General features: G+C 39.9%; 1 protein-coding gene across 1 annotated transcript in view; it reads right to left on the reverse strand.

The window, feature by feature from the left end:
* Nucleotides 1-316: 316 nt before the first annotated feature.
* Nucleotides 317-15,866, reverse strand: part of TET1 (tet methylcytosine dioxygenase 1) — a 139,613-nt gene continuing 124,063 nt past the window's right edge. The window contains exons 9-12 of the mRNA XM_010375212.2: nt 12,180-12,269; nt 10,364-10,501; nt 6,006-6,357; nt 317-3,997 (exon numbers count right to left, since the gene is read on the reverse strand). Of these exons, the coding sequence (XP_010373514.1) occupies nt 2,991-3,997; nt 6,006-6,357; nt 10,364-10,501; nt 12,180-12,269 (1,587 nt within the window). The 3' untranslated portion in view covers nt 317-2,990. The remainder of the gene's footprint in view (nt 3,998-6,005; nt 6,358-10,363; nt 10,502-12,179; nt 12,270-15,866) is intronic.

Below are 15,866 nucleotides of genomic sequence, written 5' to 3' on the forward strand. Positions count from 1 at the left end.
CCAGCCTGGGCAACAGAGCGAGACTCTGTCTCAAAAAAAAAAAAAAAAAAAAGGAATATCAAGTACAGCATGATATTTTGTAGGATTCTGCAATAGGCAGGAATTGGAATTATTCTCTCATTAAAGTTGGTAAGTTTGTAGCATATTATGAACTCAGTGGGCTAATGAGGTCATGTATCAGTGAATTCAATGATCATACTATGAACAAACGCAGATATAAAATCCAATTTAAGTGTTATAAGAGAAGTATAAGAACAGGTGATCATTACAGTAAAACATAATAGAGGGGTAGAAATAATGTTAGATGACCAGTTTCATGAGAGAAAATGTCATTTCAAACAAATTTATTTCCTTGCTTCATGAGAAAGAGCATTCTAAAAGCAGTGTAGCCAGCACACAATCACAATGCTGCAGAACATCGAATAAGCTTTTAAAAAATCACAGGGCAGAGAATGGGATGGTAAATTGTTAAAATCAGGAAATAGAGTCCAACAAAGTAGGAATCCAATTTGGTTCCCACAGTGGGGTAATCAGCTTAGGAAGTCCATTCATGATGTTAACTACAACAATGGAATGGAAACATTTCAGTTGATACTAGATATTTTCAAATACTTGTTTTGGTAAACTGCAACAAGCATCACAAATCCCAATAGTTCCAAAAATTAACATTGATGTTTCAAGTTTAGATTGTTAAGAAACCTATTGAGAGACAGATCAATTTGAATTACTGCATACGTTACCATGGATTATATTGAAAATAATTTGTTACTTCTTTTAAAAATATTTCTGAGGGTAGTTTTTATTCTTCAAGTTTACTATGTCATAGGTGGTGATTCAAAGAAAAATAAAAGTGATACTTAGATTTTGCAGGCATTCAGTAAGTGTAGACTCAAAGAATGAGTAGATGAGTCGATGCATAAAGAGCCATAAAACTTTATCCATTAAATCTGGTGAAGAAATAATTTCTAGTGGGAGCTAAGGCCTAAAATCTAAAACATAATCTCGCAAGGGTGTATTCCTGATAGTCTAATACTAGTAAATATCTTGTTGAAGCAGCTGAAGCAATAAACAATCACTTATTTATATACTTATATGTATATAAGAAACCTTAGGCTCACAAAAATATACATGTCTTAAAACGGAAATCTAAGGCACACAAAATACTAAAACAAGTCAATGAATTACCCTATTTTACATATTCAACAAGCAGAAATCTACTTGTACACGATGGTCTATCAATGGACATTTTGTTATTTACAATCCCTTCATATTCCTTTACTTGGATTAGTCAAAAGCTCAAAACAGATACTTTGCACCATATGTTATTTTAATAAGTTACAAAGAGTTTTTCTTTAGAGAGCCTGCTGGAACTGTTTGCTTTTGCACCAAAATTTTAAGTGTTAGCGGTTGTGGGCTTCCTATGGCATTTCCAAGGGAGAAGCACCATTAGGTTTTCCATACTCCCAAGGAATCTGACACTTTGAATGTTATAGCACCTCTGCATTTTAACAGAATCAAGTATTTCATTGAAAATTCTCCTTGTTCGAAACATGTTGTCTGGGTAATCCTTTTTGTTTTGCAATAAAATGAGTCAATAAAGTAATAGGAAGAAAATGGGAAGACTAAAATAAACTTAATGCCTACTTTCCTGTTACCTAGAACATAGGCAATTATCAGAAAAGATGAGTTATCATTTTCCCAAATCTAGTATGCTAAGATAAACAAATGAATTAGCTCTTAATGGACAAAGCCATGTTTATAGTACCATTCCTCGTTTGACTTGGGGTTGGGGAGGCACATGATGATAGCAGGGAATTTGTTTTCAAAATATTTCAACAAGAATTTGTTTTTTCCTAATTCTGTATCAGACTTCAGTACAAAATATCTGTCTACTTAGTTTTTGTATTTTATCACCTTGAGACATTAGAAGCATTTGACTCTTCTGAAACCTATCCTGTACCATCATCTCCTTTTAGAAACACCTCTCATGGATTATACTGAGAAAGGTGGGATGAAACTAAATTGAGGTTGTTCAATAAGAAGAGACCACTCTTACCTAGTTCCAAAAAAAAAAAAAAGAGTTAATCAATATTGGTGATATGCTTCCTAATTCCAATTTTAGAGATAATTAACAACTTCTCATTATCTAACTATTTTATATACTGCAAGTTGCTAATACTTGAATGTGAGAGGACACAGTAAAAGAACACAAACCATATACATGATTAGAATACATACTGCAGTTAACAAGATGGAACTCTACACAGCAAGGATAAATGATTTCTCTTGTATGCAAATATGCACAAACAATAGACAATAGGATTCTTATACTATATTATTTCAAGTTACTTTTAAAAATAGAAAGTGCTTTTAAAATATATATTTACAATTTATGAACAGCCTCCAACCATTACTAACAACAATGATGTATTTTACACAGGAGAAATATTTTAAGAGAGAAAACATTTCATAAGTTTATTTCAAAGGAATATGCCAATTTTCTAGCAATGATTGGAAGATGTTGGAACGATGGCACCATGAAATAATAATTCAGCTTATTTTTAACTGTGTGGATGTGGTTAAGCACCAGAAGCTGTGTAGAGTTAACACTGTGTGTCTTGATTTTACATCATAGAACATGAACCTGTTAAAATCCTCTAAAAATGACTCTTGTTTCATAGTAAACAGACTTAATTTAAAGCACCAAACTGAGTGATTCTATCAAGGTTAATGCCTAACTGAAACGTTTCTTTATGTATTTAAAACTATAAAACTTTTATTTTTGCTTAAAATGTGCACCTTCTACCAATTGTCAAAATATAGTCACAGTAAAGAATACCCACCCCATTTTGTTATCATTATTATTTTTTTACCTCAGACTTGAAATGGGTGAGATGAAGATATAGTAAACGACAACATGACTTTCTTTTAACAGCACCTTGAAAAAATACACTGCACTAGCAAAGGCATTAAGAGGGGGAGAAAAGCCTTCAGACCCAATGGTTATAGGGCCCCGCAACGTGTGTGAGAGCATAAGGGGACACGGTGACAACATTGTCATGGGTTAATGTTAATGCTTTATGAGAAGGAATTTGGTTCAATTCATTTACTTCAGAGGACAGTTCTGGACCTTCATTAGCTGCCTGGTCTTTTTGCTCTGAGGCCTTCATTTTCTTATTCTTAGCTTCTTTAGCCTCAAACTTAATCTTGTTTAGTTCAAAACCGTGTTGGGGCTTATTCAGGTTTTTGTGCTGGTAAAAGACAAGGGAGAGGCGGGTTGGATGATTACGGTTGGGGTGCTCAACAGGAGTGGTGGCATGCAGCTCGCGCCGGGCACACTCAATCAAAACTGAGCCGTGAGCAGGTGCGATGGCCACCCCACCAATATTTGCATCCAAAAAGATGTGCTCACTGTCTGACCAATACTCATCAATGTGGGGCAACTTCTCCTCAGCAGGTGACAGGGGGTCATCAGATAGGGGTTCGTCTGATGGAGGCTCATCTGCTTCAGAATGCTGCTCATCTTCTTCCATTGGAGAAGAGGCAAGGTCTTGAGGAGAGGTGAGGAAGGAGGGCTGGTGGTTTGGCTGATGGGACATTAGCGGCTCAGTCACACCAGTGGGAGGCTCAGAATTAACGAGGGGCTCCATCACAGGAGCAGACAGGGTGGGGAGAGGAGCAGCTTCGCCAAGCTGTGAAATGCCAGGGCCTTCAGCAGCATCTGCATTGGCACCACTGAGTCTTCCCGAAGACATTGTACAGTGGGGAGTGCTGCTTCTTTCTGAAAACCCACACGAAGCTGTTGCATCATTCTTCAATGGAGCTGGTGTGGCTGAAGCAGTCTTCGGGGACCAGGAGAAGCCTGGAGATGCCTCTTTCACTGGATGAGGAGCGGATGGCATCAGCGAATAAGTTTTAGTGTTGTCTGAACTTTTTAAGATAAAATGGGGTTCGGTTTCACTTTTTACTTCAGGTTGCACGGTCTCAGTTTTACTCCCTAAACAAGGATACCAAACGTGAAGAAAAACACAAATTACTTTTGGTAGGGGTTGTCTTTTAAAAAGTATTTTCAAAGACAGGTACAGAAAATTTTATAAGAAAACACTAATGTTGTGTTGGTCGGTTTTGTTCTGCTCATTTCAAATCACAAACACGAATTTAAAATTTTACGTAGTTTCGTATACTTTTTCATCTAGTAATTTTCCTTAAAGAACTCTTCCTTTGGGAAAGAGGCACAAATAAGTGCAAAAATCTAGCCAAAAGGATGGCTGGTCATTGTTTGAAATAGTAAAATATTAGAATTGACCTAATTTGGTAGGAAGTAAATAATACAACTAAATGTTGTAATATTGTGCAGGTATTATAATATAATGACATACAGCAATATTTAACTATTCAAAGAGATATTTAGAGATGCTTAAGGCAGAGTATGACCCTATATTTTAAAAAGTAAAAATAAGTAATAGTTTATAAATATTTCTAGGTAACAAAAGCATCATAACTGTCAAAGTCCAAGATTAGGCAGACAGAAGTCAAGCAAAACATTGTACATGAACATAAATCTTTGTGACCCTCAAAAGCAAGAGTATTTCAGCTTAGTGTCCTTCTCATTAAGGAAGTAGAGCATTACTCTCAAGATATCAACTGTGGGTTATTTGCTCTGACACATCCACACAAATGTCACATCCAATGGGAATATTTTCCTTGGGGACATTCTCCCTGTTATGAAGTTCTTTTTTTTTTTTTTGAGATGGAGTCTCGATCTGTCGCCCTGGCTAGAGTGCAGTGGTGCGATCCCGGCTCACTGCAACTCTGCCTCCCGGGTTCAAGCTTCCCAAGCAGCTGGGACTATAAGCACACACTGCCACACCCGGCTAATTTTTTGTATTTTAGTAGAGACGGGGTTTTCCCATGTTGGCCAGAATAGTTTCAATCTCCACCATGCATGCCTGGCTAATTTTTTGTATTTCAGTAGAGACAGGGTTTCACCACATTGACCAGGATGGTCTTGAACTCCTGACCTCGTGATCCACCCGCCTCTGCCTCCCAAAGTGATGGGATTACAGGCATGAGCCACCACGTCTGGCCCCTGTTGTGAACTTCTAAAAAAAATATTTGGGGGCTGGGCGCGGTGGCTCAACCCTGTAATCCCAGCACTTCGGGAGGCCGAGACAGGTGGATCACGAGGTCAGGAGATCGAGACCATCCTGGCGAACCCGGTGAAACCCCGTCTCTACTAAAAAATACAAAAAATTAGCCGGGCGTGGTGGCGGGCACCTGTAGTCCCAGCTACTCGGGAGGCTGAGGCAGGAGAATGGCATAAACCTGGGAGGCGGAGCTCACAGTGAGCTGAGATCAGGCCACTGCACTCCAGCCTGGGCGACCCAGCAAGACTCCGTCTCAAAAACAAAACAAAACAAAAACAAAAACAAAACAACAACAAAACAAACAAACAAAAACAGCAACAGCAGCAACAACCCACAATGCCACTGTTGAAAGTGGCGTTTAGTAATATTTGTTTAATTATTGCTTAAATTGATGGTAAAGGTGATCAAGGAAGGCATCCAGAAAGTCATGTCTCTTATTTATGCCAACAACGAGTAGGGCATCAAATTAGATGGGGAAATTCACAGGAAAGATGATAAGAACATGTTAAAATTAGCTGGACACAGTGGTGTGTGCCTGCAGTTCCAGCTACTCTGGAGCTCCAGAGGCTGAGGTGGGATTATTGCTTAAGCCAAGGTGTGCCAAGCCAGCCTGGGCAATAAAGTCAGACCCCTTCCAATGCCATAAAAAAGAACATGTGAAAGTTTAAAAAAGGATAAGTAGAAAAAATTACCAAGAAATACTGATGGGTCACTTTTTTGTTGACTTTTGGTTCTGGCATATGTAAAAATATATTCAGTGTCTTAGTTTCAACTCTAAACAAATAATGTGCAAGGCAAAGTCCAAACACTTCTATCCATCAAAGTTGTGCAGAGATTAGCAGGTTCCACAGGGCTCACCTAAGGCTGGCAGTGACGAAGCCTTACTGTTGTTTGTTGTTGTTGAGTTATTCTTCCGCTTGATTCGGGGAATAAGTTTCTTCTCCACTGCCCTTATCTTATGCGCAAGAACCTCCGTCATCATCGCAGCCCTCTTCTTCCCAGAACGCGGAACAGGCTGAGTGAAACACGTTCTTTTTTTGCGGCGGGGTGCCAGGACCTCGATGGCCCCAGATTTGATCTTGGCTTCCATTCCCTCCTTGGAGCCAAACTCATCTGTGTCTGAAAGCTTATAAAGAGGTAGCACATGGAGCTGCTCATCTTGAGGAATAACGCCCAAAGAGCGGTTATCTTCTCGAGTTAAAGTACACACCTGATAGGGAGAAAAACATGAAAGGGGAAAGATATACGGGCCATGCACATTCATTGTGGCTATTCCTACCTTCGTTTTGTTACCTTTGGGAAAGAGATTTGTATTCCCATTTTATATTCAGTTGGTTGATGATGGTATATTACTATTTTATATCAAGCCACCCAACTCTGTTCAATCATAGTAACTTCCCAGCTGTTTGTAGGCAGATCAGAGTAATATTTAGTTAATTTTCTAAGTAAATTATAATATTACAAAATACTTACCTTTTTTTTTTTTTTTTTTTTTTTTTTTTTTTTGAGATGGAGTCTCGCTCTGTCGCCCCGGCTGGAGTGCAGTGGCCGGATCTCAGCTCACTGCAAGCTCCGCCTCCCGGGTTTACGCCATTCTCCTGCCTCAGCCTCCCGAGTAGCTGGGACTACAGGCGCCTGCCACCTCGCCCGGCTAGTTTTTTTGTATTTTTTTTGTATTTTTTTTTTTTTTTTTTAGTAGAGATGGGGTTTCACCGTGGTTAGCCAGGATGGTCTCGATCTCCTGACCTCGTGATCAGCCCGTCTCGGCCTCCCAAAGTGCTGGGATTACAGGCTTGAGCCACCGCGCCCAGCCTTACCTATTTTTGATATTAAGCATTTTTGTTACATTTCATCTTACTTCATTGCCTAAATTAAGGAATGGCTGCTGAACTGTGTTTATTGTGTTCATATTAACTATAACTTATTAGGAAGATATGATTTTAGCTCACAGAGCACCCTATGTCCGGTATTTCAAGAATGTCACATTCCTTGGATAGTGGGGACATAATTGATTTCTCTTTCCAGAAAGACTTATATGCTAACAGTTTAAAAAAATGTTTTTAAGGCCGGGCACGGTGGCTGAGCTGAGATCCGGCCACTGCACTCCAGCCAGGGCGACAGAGCGAGACTCCGTCTCAAAAAAAAAAAAAAAAAAAAAAAAAAGTTTTTAATTTTCTGTTCCATTGTTGCTCTATTCCAGTGAGGAGTCGTATCAATAAATATCAATAAATTTGCCTTTCTTTGGATATGAAATATTAATAGCCAAGTTTTTAATCTTAAATGCAACCTATTTTAGCCCTCCTCCTTACATTAAAGGTTGTATTTATTATAGAGAAATGAAAATACAGAACTACAGACACTATAGTGATTCCTGACTTTTGATACCTAATATTAATATTCTGCTTTAAAAACTAACATTTTATTATAAAACTATTTTAATTATAATTAATTTTCCTTAAGTGATCTGCCCACCCCGGCCTGCCAGAGAGCTGGGATTATAGGTGTGAGCCACTAGGCCCAGCTAAATTAATTTTCAAATATTAAAAATCCAGCAGAAACCTATCAAATGTTTTCTTTATTTTATATTAAAAACACATATCCTGGAGCTATAAAACCTTTCAATGATAGCAAAGACTGGAGATAAATGAAATAAACAGATTTGATTTCCAAAGCATTTTTGGATTCATGATAGAACCTGATAGATACCAAGGTAAAGCAAAGTTAAAGGTTAAAAAAATTCAGTTTTTAAAAAAATATATCTATAGTCACATTTTTCAGCAAAGTCTAAAATATAAATGTATGTTTCAGCCTCAAACTCTTGGGTTTGATTGTTTCTCCTGCCTCAGTCTCTCGAGTAGCTGGGAATACAGGTGTGTGCCATCACGCATAGGTAATTTTTTTTTTTTTTAATTGTAGAGACAGGGTCTCACAATGCTGCCCAGGCTACACTCAAGATCCTGGATTCAAGCAATCCTTCCACCTCAGCATCCCAAAGTGCTGGGATTACAGGCATGAAGGCATGAGCCATGGTGCCTGGCCAAAGCCTGCAATACTAAACTGTCATGGTAGTAATCTGTTCATAATTAATAATAGTCATGCTGAAAATCAGAATGTTACATCAATAAATGTTTCCTGGAACCAATTTAATTGGCCACAGAGAGACTAAGAAGGACATAAGGAGTTGACATAAGGAGCATAATTAGATAGTTACCATAGGAGTAGAAAGTAAACCAATTAAAAAAAAAAAAAAGAAAGAAAGTATGGTAAAACAGGGTGAAGGGAGAGGGAGTGGTGGAATTTCAAGAGTTCACGTGTTTGAAGATGGGGGAATTTGGAGTGATGTCAAGTTCTGGATAAGACCCTCATTGCGTGAGTAACCCAGGCACTGGAAGTCAGAGGGCACAGAGAAGAGAAACTGAAACTTAGCTTGACTCTGAACTGACTTCAACCCGATCACAGATATTCTGTAATTCAGGTAAAATGTCCCGGCCAAGTGATGGTGATGAACCACTGCCTGGTTCATATTTACCAGGCTGGATTTACATAACTTCAACACTTGGAAATGACACTGGTCTCAAAGATCTACAAAACATTTTTGTATACAGAAATGATATGCAAAAAAAAAAGAAAAAGAAAAAGAAAAAAAAAAAAAAAGGTTATTGTGGCTTGATCTATCACTAATACTCTTCTACAGACCAAGCAAGGAAGAAAGACTGCCTGTTGATAGATCTGATCATATACTTTCGATCACACTGTAAGATGCTATAGCTAAATCTAAAAAAAAAATAATTTTTAAAAATTGTATATTTTAAAGAGACGGGGTCTTATTGCCCAGGCTGGTGTAGAACTCCCGGGGCTCAAGCAATCCTCCTATCTTGGCCTCCTAAGTCGGTGGGATTACAGACGTGAGCCAACATGCTCATCCTGCATCCAAGACTTAATGAAGGTTTCAGAATTATCTGGCAAACCTAAAACACTGGTGCAGCAGAAAAACAAAAGCAATTGCTCTCTATTGATCTCGCTTTACTAGATGACAGGAAGATAATTAGGTGAAGCAAACAGACAAAAAGACTATTACAAGATTTTCCACTGGGTCTTCTGCCTAATTTACGTATTTCTTAATTGACTTCAGGCGATGGACGTGTGATGATTTATGTAACTATAAACACAGTAGGCATACCTGAATGCAAATATTGATGATAACTGTCATAGTTGCCTCACAAAAACCCTGAAGTGCAGATGGCAAAAGCAAATATTAAGTAACCTGCTCAACTTCATACCTACTAGTTTGATAGCAGAGAATTGTTACTTTAAAAAATTGGGGCCGGGCGCGGTGGCTCAAGCCTGTAATCCCAGCACTTTGGGAAGGCCGAGACGGGCGAATCACGAGGTCAGGAGATCGAAACCATCCTGGCTAACACGGTGAAACCCCGTCTCTACTAAAAATACAAAAAAATTAGCTGGGCGAGGTGGCAGGCGCCTGTAGTCCCAGCTACTCGGGAGGCTGAGGCAGGAGAATGGCGTGAACCCGGGAGGCGGAGCTTGCAGTGAGCTGAGATCCGGCCACTGCACTCCAGCCTGGGGGCAGAGCGAGACTCTGTCTCAAAAAAAAAAAAAAAAAATTGGCTGGGCATGGTGGCTCACACCTGTAATCCCAGCATTTTGGGAGACCAAGGCGGGTAGATCATGAGGTTATGAGAACAAGACTATCCTGGCTAACACAGTGAAATCTCGTCTCTACTAAAAATACAAAAAAATCAGGCTGGGCATGGTGGTGGGTGCCTGTAGTCCCAGCTATTCGGGAGGCTAAAGCAGGAGAATGGTGTGAACCCAGGAGGCAGAGGTTGCAGTGAGCTGACATTGCGCCACTGTACTCCAGCCCCGGCAACAGAGTGAGACTCCAACTCAAAAAAAAAAAAAAAAACAGTACTCCTGCCTCCCAGCAAACACACCACAATTAAATATATAATATAGCCTTTCAACAAAATGTTTGAGGCTGGTCCTGTTACTTTTTAGAAGTACAGAGATAATGTATTTAATGAAGACCTGCACTATACACTTATTTCTTATTTTTAAACTTTTTTTCTTTTTACTTATTTCTAATAGCACATAAATTAAGATTTCTCACAGTAATAATCATCATAGTATACTTAAGGACTGCAGCCTAAGCATATAGTGATGGAGCTTTTAGAATACAAATTCACACAGGTACATACCACAGTGCTTCCATTATTCATGTTGTGAATGTCCCTGTGGGGATGAGCACAGAAGTCCAGGCAAGCAGTGACCCCAGAGAAGGGACGACCTTCCTTACTGCCAAGCCGACATTCTCGGGCAACATTTTCATATTCCACCTAGAAAAGAAAGCATGGAGCACAATCTTAAGAGAGAGAAGGGAATCACCTACCTTCAGTAAAGAGTAAAAATAATTTCCTCACAAAGTTTCTAATTAATTATACTTTGTAATTTCTGAGACTAAGTGTATTATTGTCATGAAAGTGTAGTTTAGCAACATTCAGGATAAAGCACTTGACAATACACCGAGTAAAAGGAAAATCAATGACTTTACAAGGGAAGGCAGGGTGAGGATACTAATTGTTGTTGGAGATGGATAAGCAAGTAAAACAGACTCAATCATTCCATTAGAAAGAAAGACCAATTAGGCCGGGCGCGGTGGCTCACGCCTGTCATCCCAGCACTTTGGGAGGCCGAGGCAGGCAGATCATGAGGTCAGGAGATTGAGACCATCCTGGCTAACACGGTGAAACCCCGTCTCTACTAAACAAAATACAAAAAATTAGCCGGGCGTGGTGGCCGGCGCCTGTAGTCCCAGCTACTCAGGAGGCCGAGGTAGGAGAATGGTGTGAACCCGGGAGGCAGAGCTTGTGGTGAGCCAAGATCGCGCCACTGCACTCCAGCCTGGGTGACAGAGCGAGACTCCGTCTAAAAAAAAAAAAAAAGAAAGAAAAAAGAAAAAAAACAGAAAGACCAATAAAAGCGCATTAATCATATACACAGAGTTTTCAATATCCATAAAAAGAAGATATACACACATTTCATGAACTATTCTAGAAAGTGAATTTGTAACTCCTTTTAAAATGAAAAAGTGGAGGCTGGGTGGGGTAGCTCACGCCTGTAATCCCAGCAGTTTGGGAGGCTGAGGGGGGCAGATCACTTAAGGCCAGCAGATCACTTGAGGCCAGGAGTTTGAGACCAGCCTGGGAAACATGGTGAAATCTCATTTCTACTAAAAATACAAAAATTAGCCGGGTGGCGCATGCCTGTAGTCCCAGTTACTCGGGAGGCTGAGGCAGGAGAACTGCTTGAACCCACTGGGAAGCGGAGGTTGCAGTGAGCCAAGAGGCTGACTCCAGCCTGGGAAACAAGAGCAAGACTCTGTGTCAAAAAAAAAAAAAAAAAAAAAAAAAAAGAGGAGATCAATAAGTCCATTATATATATGTATGTTAGATATATATGCTATGTATGTATATATTTGTTCAAATTTGAAAATTTTTCTATTAACAATGACCTTTTTTTTTTTTTTTTTTAAAGACAGTTTCGCTCTGTCACCCAGGCTGGAGTGCAGTGGCATGATCTCGGCTCAATGCAACCTCCGCCTCCTGGGTTCAAGTGATTCTCCTGCCTCAGCCTCTTGATTACCTGGGACTACAGGTGCACACCACCATGCCTGGCTAATTTTTGTATTTTTAGTTGAGACGGGGTTTCACCATGTGGGCCAGGCTCGTCTTGAACTCCTGATCTCAGGTGATCTGAATGCCTTGGCCTCCAAAATTTCTGGGATTACAGGCGTGAGCTAATGAGCCCGGCTAACAATGACTTTTTAAAATATAAAACAGTCTGGCATATCTGTAATCCCAGCATTTTTGGAGGATGAGGCAGGAGGATCGCTTGGAGTTTGAGCTTAGGAGTTTGCAGTAAGCTTTGATCATGCCACTGTACTGCTGCCTGGACAACAAAGCCAGACCCCATCTCAAATTAATAAATAAATAAAAAGTCCATACCAATACATACCTGATTTTGGTAAGCTACTGGAGCATACTGCTTATAAATTGGAGCTAATCGTGTAGCCAAACTCTGTAAGTTATCTTCAAGGTTTTTTTCCTATAGGAAAACATAATCCATTAGTTATTTTATAATTGCACCTTTGTGTGTTTAAGGTACAACTGAACCATAAATCATGGGTGATGGTGGTTAATGCACAATTCATTCTTACCCTGATGAAATAGCTACCACAGAAAATCGCATTGCTTCTTTTCTCCATCTAAACTATTAGACATTGTTATGTTTTAACGAAGTCTTTTGAAATGAAAATTCTGTTGTAATTAGAAATTTAAATAGTGTTAGACATAAATTACAACACTGTTCATGTTGTGAAAAATGAGAGCTATGTTTTATATTTATTCATTAGTATTGGGCATTTGGAATAAATGAAAACAACATTCCTGCTGGCAAGGGGAAATGGCAAGTAATTTGGTTACAATGTCAACAATTTTCTATAACGAGAAGAGAGAGTACATATATAAAACACCTACTCTGTGTGACATGCTGTTTCAAATGGAATCCATATGTCTTTATGAATTAAGCACGTGTCCTTAAGGACCATGAAACACGAATATTATGCATGATCTCTACAAAAGAGCAAGGTCAGGATAACTGAGAGGTTTAGTAAATGCCTGCAGATCAAAGGAAGTAAGTGGGCAAGTGGTTGTCTACAGTTCTCTTTTCTGCACTATAATAACTACAAATTGAAGAAGACTTAGAAGGACTATGGGTACCATTAACACTCAAGAAATCTGGATTGCTACTGATAGAGATATCAGATTTTTTCAAAGGAAAACTATCACAAAAGTCTCTATTAAAAAAATCCATGATGACAGTACGAGAAATGAAACAGAGAAGGGAGCCTTTGGAAACACAAATAGTTGAAAGAACACTGAAAGTGTTTCAGAAATGATTATATTCTCCATCAACTTAGATATCTGGTAAAGGAACAGTCACCTCTTAGGAAATCAATTGGAAGGGTATAGAGGGCCAGGCGTGGTGGCTAACGCCTGTAATCCCAACATTGTGAGAGGTCAAGGTGGGTAGATCACTTGAGCTCACGAATTTGAGACCAGTCTGGGGAACCTGGTGAAACCTCACACCTCTCCAAGCAGTAAAAAAAATTAGCCAGTCGTGATGGAGCCTACTTGTAGTCCCAGCTACTTGGGAGGCTGAGATGGGAAGGTTGCTTGAACCTGGGACGCAGAAGTGGCAGTGAGATGAGATCACACCACTGCACTCCAGCCTGGGTGACAGGGCCAGATCTTGTCTAAAAAAAAAAAAAGTATGGACTAAAAAGTGTGAGTGAGGCTTTTGCCTCATGTGCTCATGTGAGATTTGGTGGAAGGAGATGCCATCAACACAGAAAGGAGACCATTACATGAATCAATTAACCTTTGGTATGCATCAAATTATTATAAAAGCCAAAGTTATACAATAATTTATACACAACAAGTCAATTATTTAGTGGTTTCTGACAACCCTCAATCTTAGCAACTGTAAAGTGTGACTCATAATCATTTTGGTTTCCTGTTTATTTATATTGACTTGATTATACAAAAAAATTCATAGGATCCATTCATAGATTTGTCTGTTAATCAGGCTACTTTTATCCTACCCATTGTAGTTTAGAAACCAGGAAAGTTAGCTGGGCACAGTGGCTCATGCCTGTAATCCCAGCACTTTGGGAGGCTGAGGTGGGCGAATCACCTGAGGTCAGAAGTTCGAGACCAGCCTGGCCAACATGGTGAAACCCAGCCTCTACTAAAAACACAAAAATTAGCCAGGTGTGGTGGACATGTTCCTGTAGTCCCAGATATTTGGGATGCTGAGGCAGGAGAATCTATTGAATCTGAGAAGTGGAGATTGCAGTGAGCCGAGATCATAGCATTGCACTCCAGCCTGGGAGAAAGAGGCAGACTTTGTCTCAAAAAACAAAAACAAAAACAAAAAAAATCCCAGGAAAGTCATGACCTTACTTTAAAAACACGCCCTAGTGGCCGGGCGCGGTGGCTCAAGCCTGTAATCCCAGCACTTTGGGAGGCCGAGACGGGCAGATCACGAGGTCAGGAGATCGAGACCATCCTGGCTAACACGGTGAAACCCCGTCTCTACTAAAAATACAAAAAAAAAAAAAAAAAAAACTAGCCGGGCGAGGTGGCGGGGGCCTGTAGTCCTAGCTACTCGGGAGGCTGAGGCAGGAGACTGGGGTGAACCTGGGAGGCGGAGCTTGCAGTGAGCTGAGATCCAGCCACTGCACTCCAGCCTGGGCAACAGAGTGAGACTCCGTCTCAAAAAAAAAAAAAAAAAAAAAAAAAAAAAAAAAAAAAAAAAAGCCCTAGCTAAACTCATACACTAATTATTATGTTTATTTGGGAGAAACTTTAGAATTATGATTTAAATACCCATTAAAACAATTCTATTTATGTCTTCAATCATTGGAAGTATCCAGTGGGCTAGGTAACCCCGTTTTACTACCAGTGGACTAATGCAGAGAAATGTTAACAGTTGTGTACTGCTATTGATATGAACACTGCAAAAGTCACATGTAAATTCTATACTTTTTGTATGCAGCATCAGGTTTAAATTCTTCAATATTCTCACATCACTTTATTCTATTTTGTAATAATATTTATTCTGTTATGGACCACACAGAGTCACAAGTCCTACTGAGGAACAGGTCAACTCAAATTACCTCATTTATTCTGTAGAAGCACTGAAATAAAGTAGACAACTAGAAGCAACTCATAGCTTGTACAGTTCACTGTTATTATTTTTCATTTTTTAGTTTTTTGAGATGGAGTTTCACTCTGTCGCCCAGGCCAGAGTACGAGTGCAGCAGCACAATCTCAGTTCACTGCATCCTCCACCTCCCGGGTTCAAGCGATTCTCCTGCCTCAGCCTCCTGAGTAGCTGGAATTACAAGTATGTGCCAGCATGCCTGGACAATTTTTTTCATTTTTAGTAGAGACAGGGTTTCACCATGTTGGCCATGCTGGTCTTGAACTCCTGACCTTAAGTTATCCACCCGCCTCGGCCTCCCAAAGTGCTGGGATTATAGGTGTGAGCCACTGTGCCCGGCCCTATTAGTATTATTTTACTATTATAGGCTTATTATTCATATTGTAAAATCCTGACTTTCTAATTATTTCATTAGAATGCACGTGCATGTCAGATACAGGGGGAATTACCTATCAGATATATTCCTATTGGTGGTCAAGATTAACTGCCTCTCCTACCTTATTTTGTGTGTGTGTGTGGGAGGGGGGGTACAGTGGTGCAATCTCAGCTCACTGCAACCTTGGCCTCACAGGTTCAAGCAATTCTCCTGCCTTAGGCACTTGAGCAGCTAGAATTACAGGTGCCCACCACCATGCCCGGCTAATTTTTGTATTTTCAGTAGAGACAGAGTTTCACCATGTTAGCCAGGCTGGTCTCAAACTCCTGACCTCAAGTGATCCACCTGCCTTGGCCTCCCAAAGTACTGGGATTACAGACGTAAGCCACCACACCAGGCCTCTGTTAGCACTCTTGTCTGTATCTAATCTCTAGGACCATCATATCACCATCCATAGCTATAATTACCACTTAGAACATTTCTTAAGTTCCAGATTCCCATTATTATTGACCTGACATTCCCATGTAGCTTTCCCTTAG

The sequence above is a fragment of the Rhinopithecus roxellana genome, chromosome 11 (assembly GCF_007565055.1).
Source record: "Rhinopithecus roxellana isolate Shanxi Qingling chromosome 11, ASM756505v1, whole genome shotgun sequence".
NCBI lineage: Eukaryota > Metazoa > Chordata > Mammalia > Primates > Cercopithecidae > Rhinopithecus > Rhinopithecus roxellana.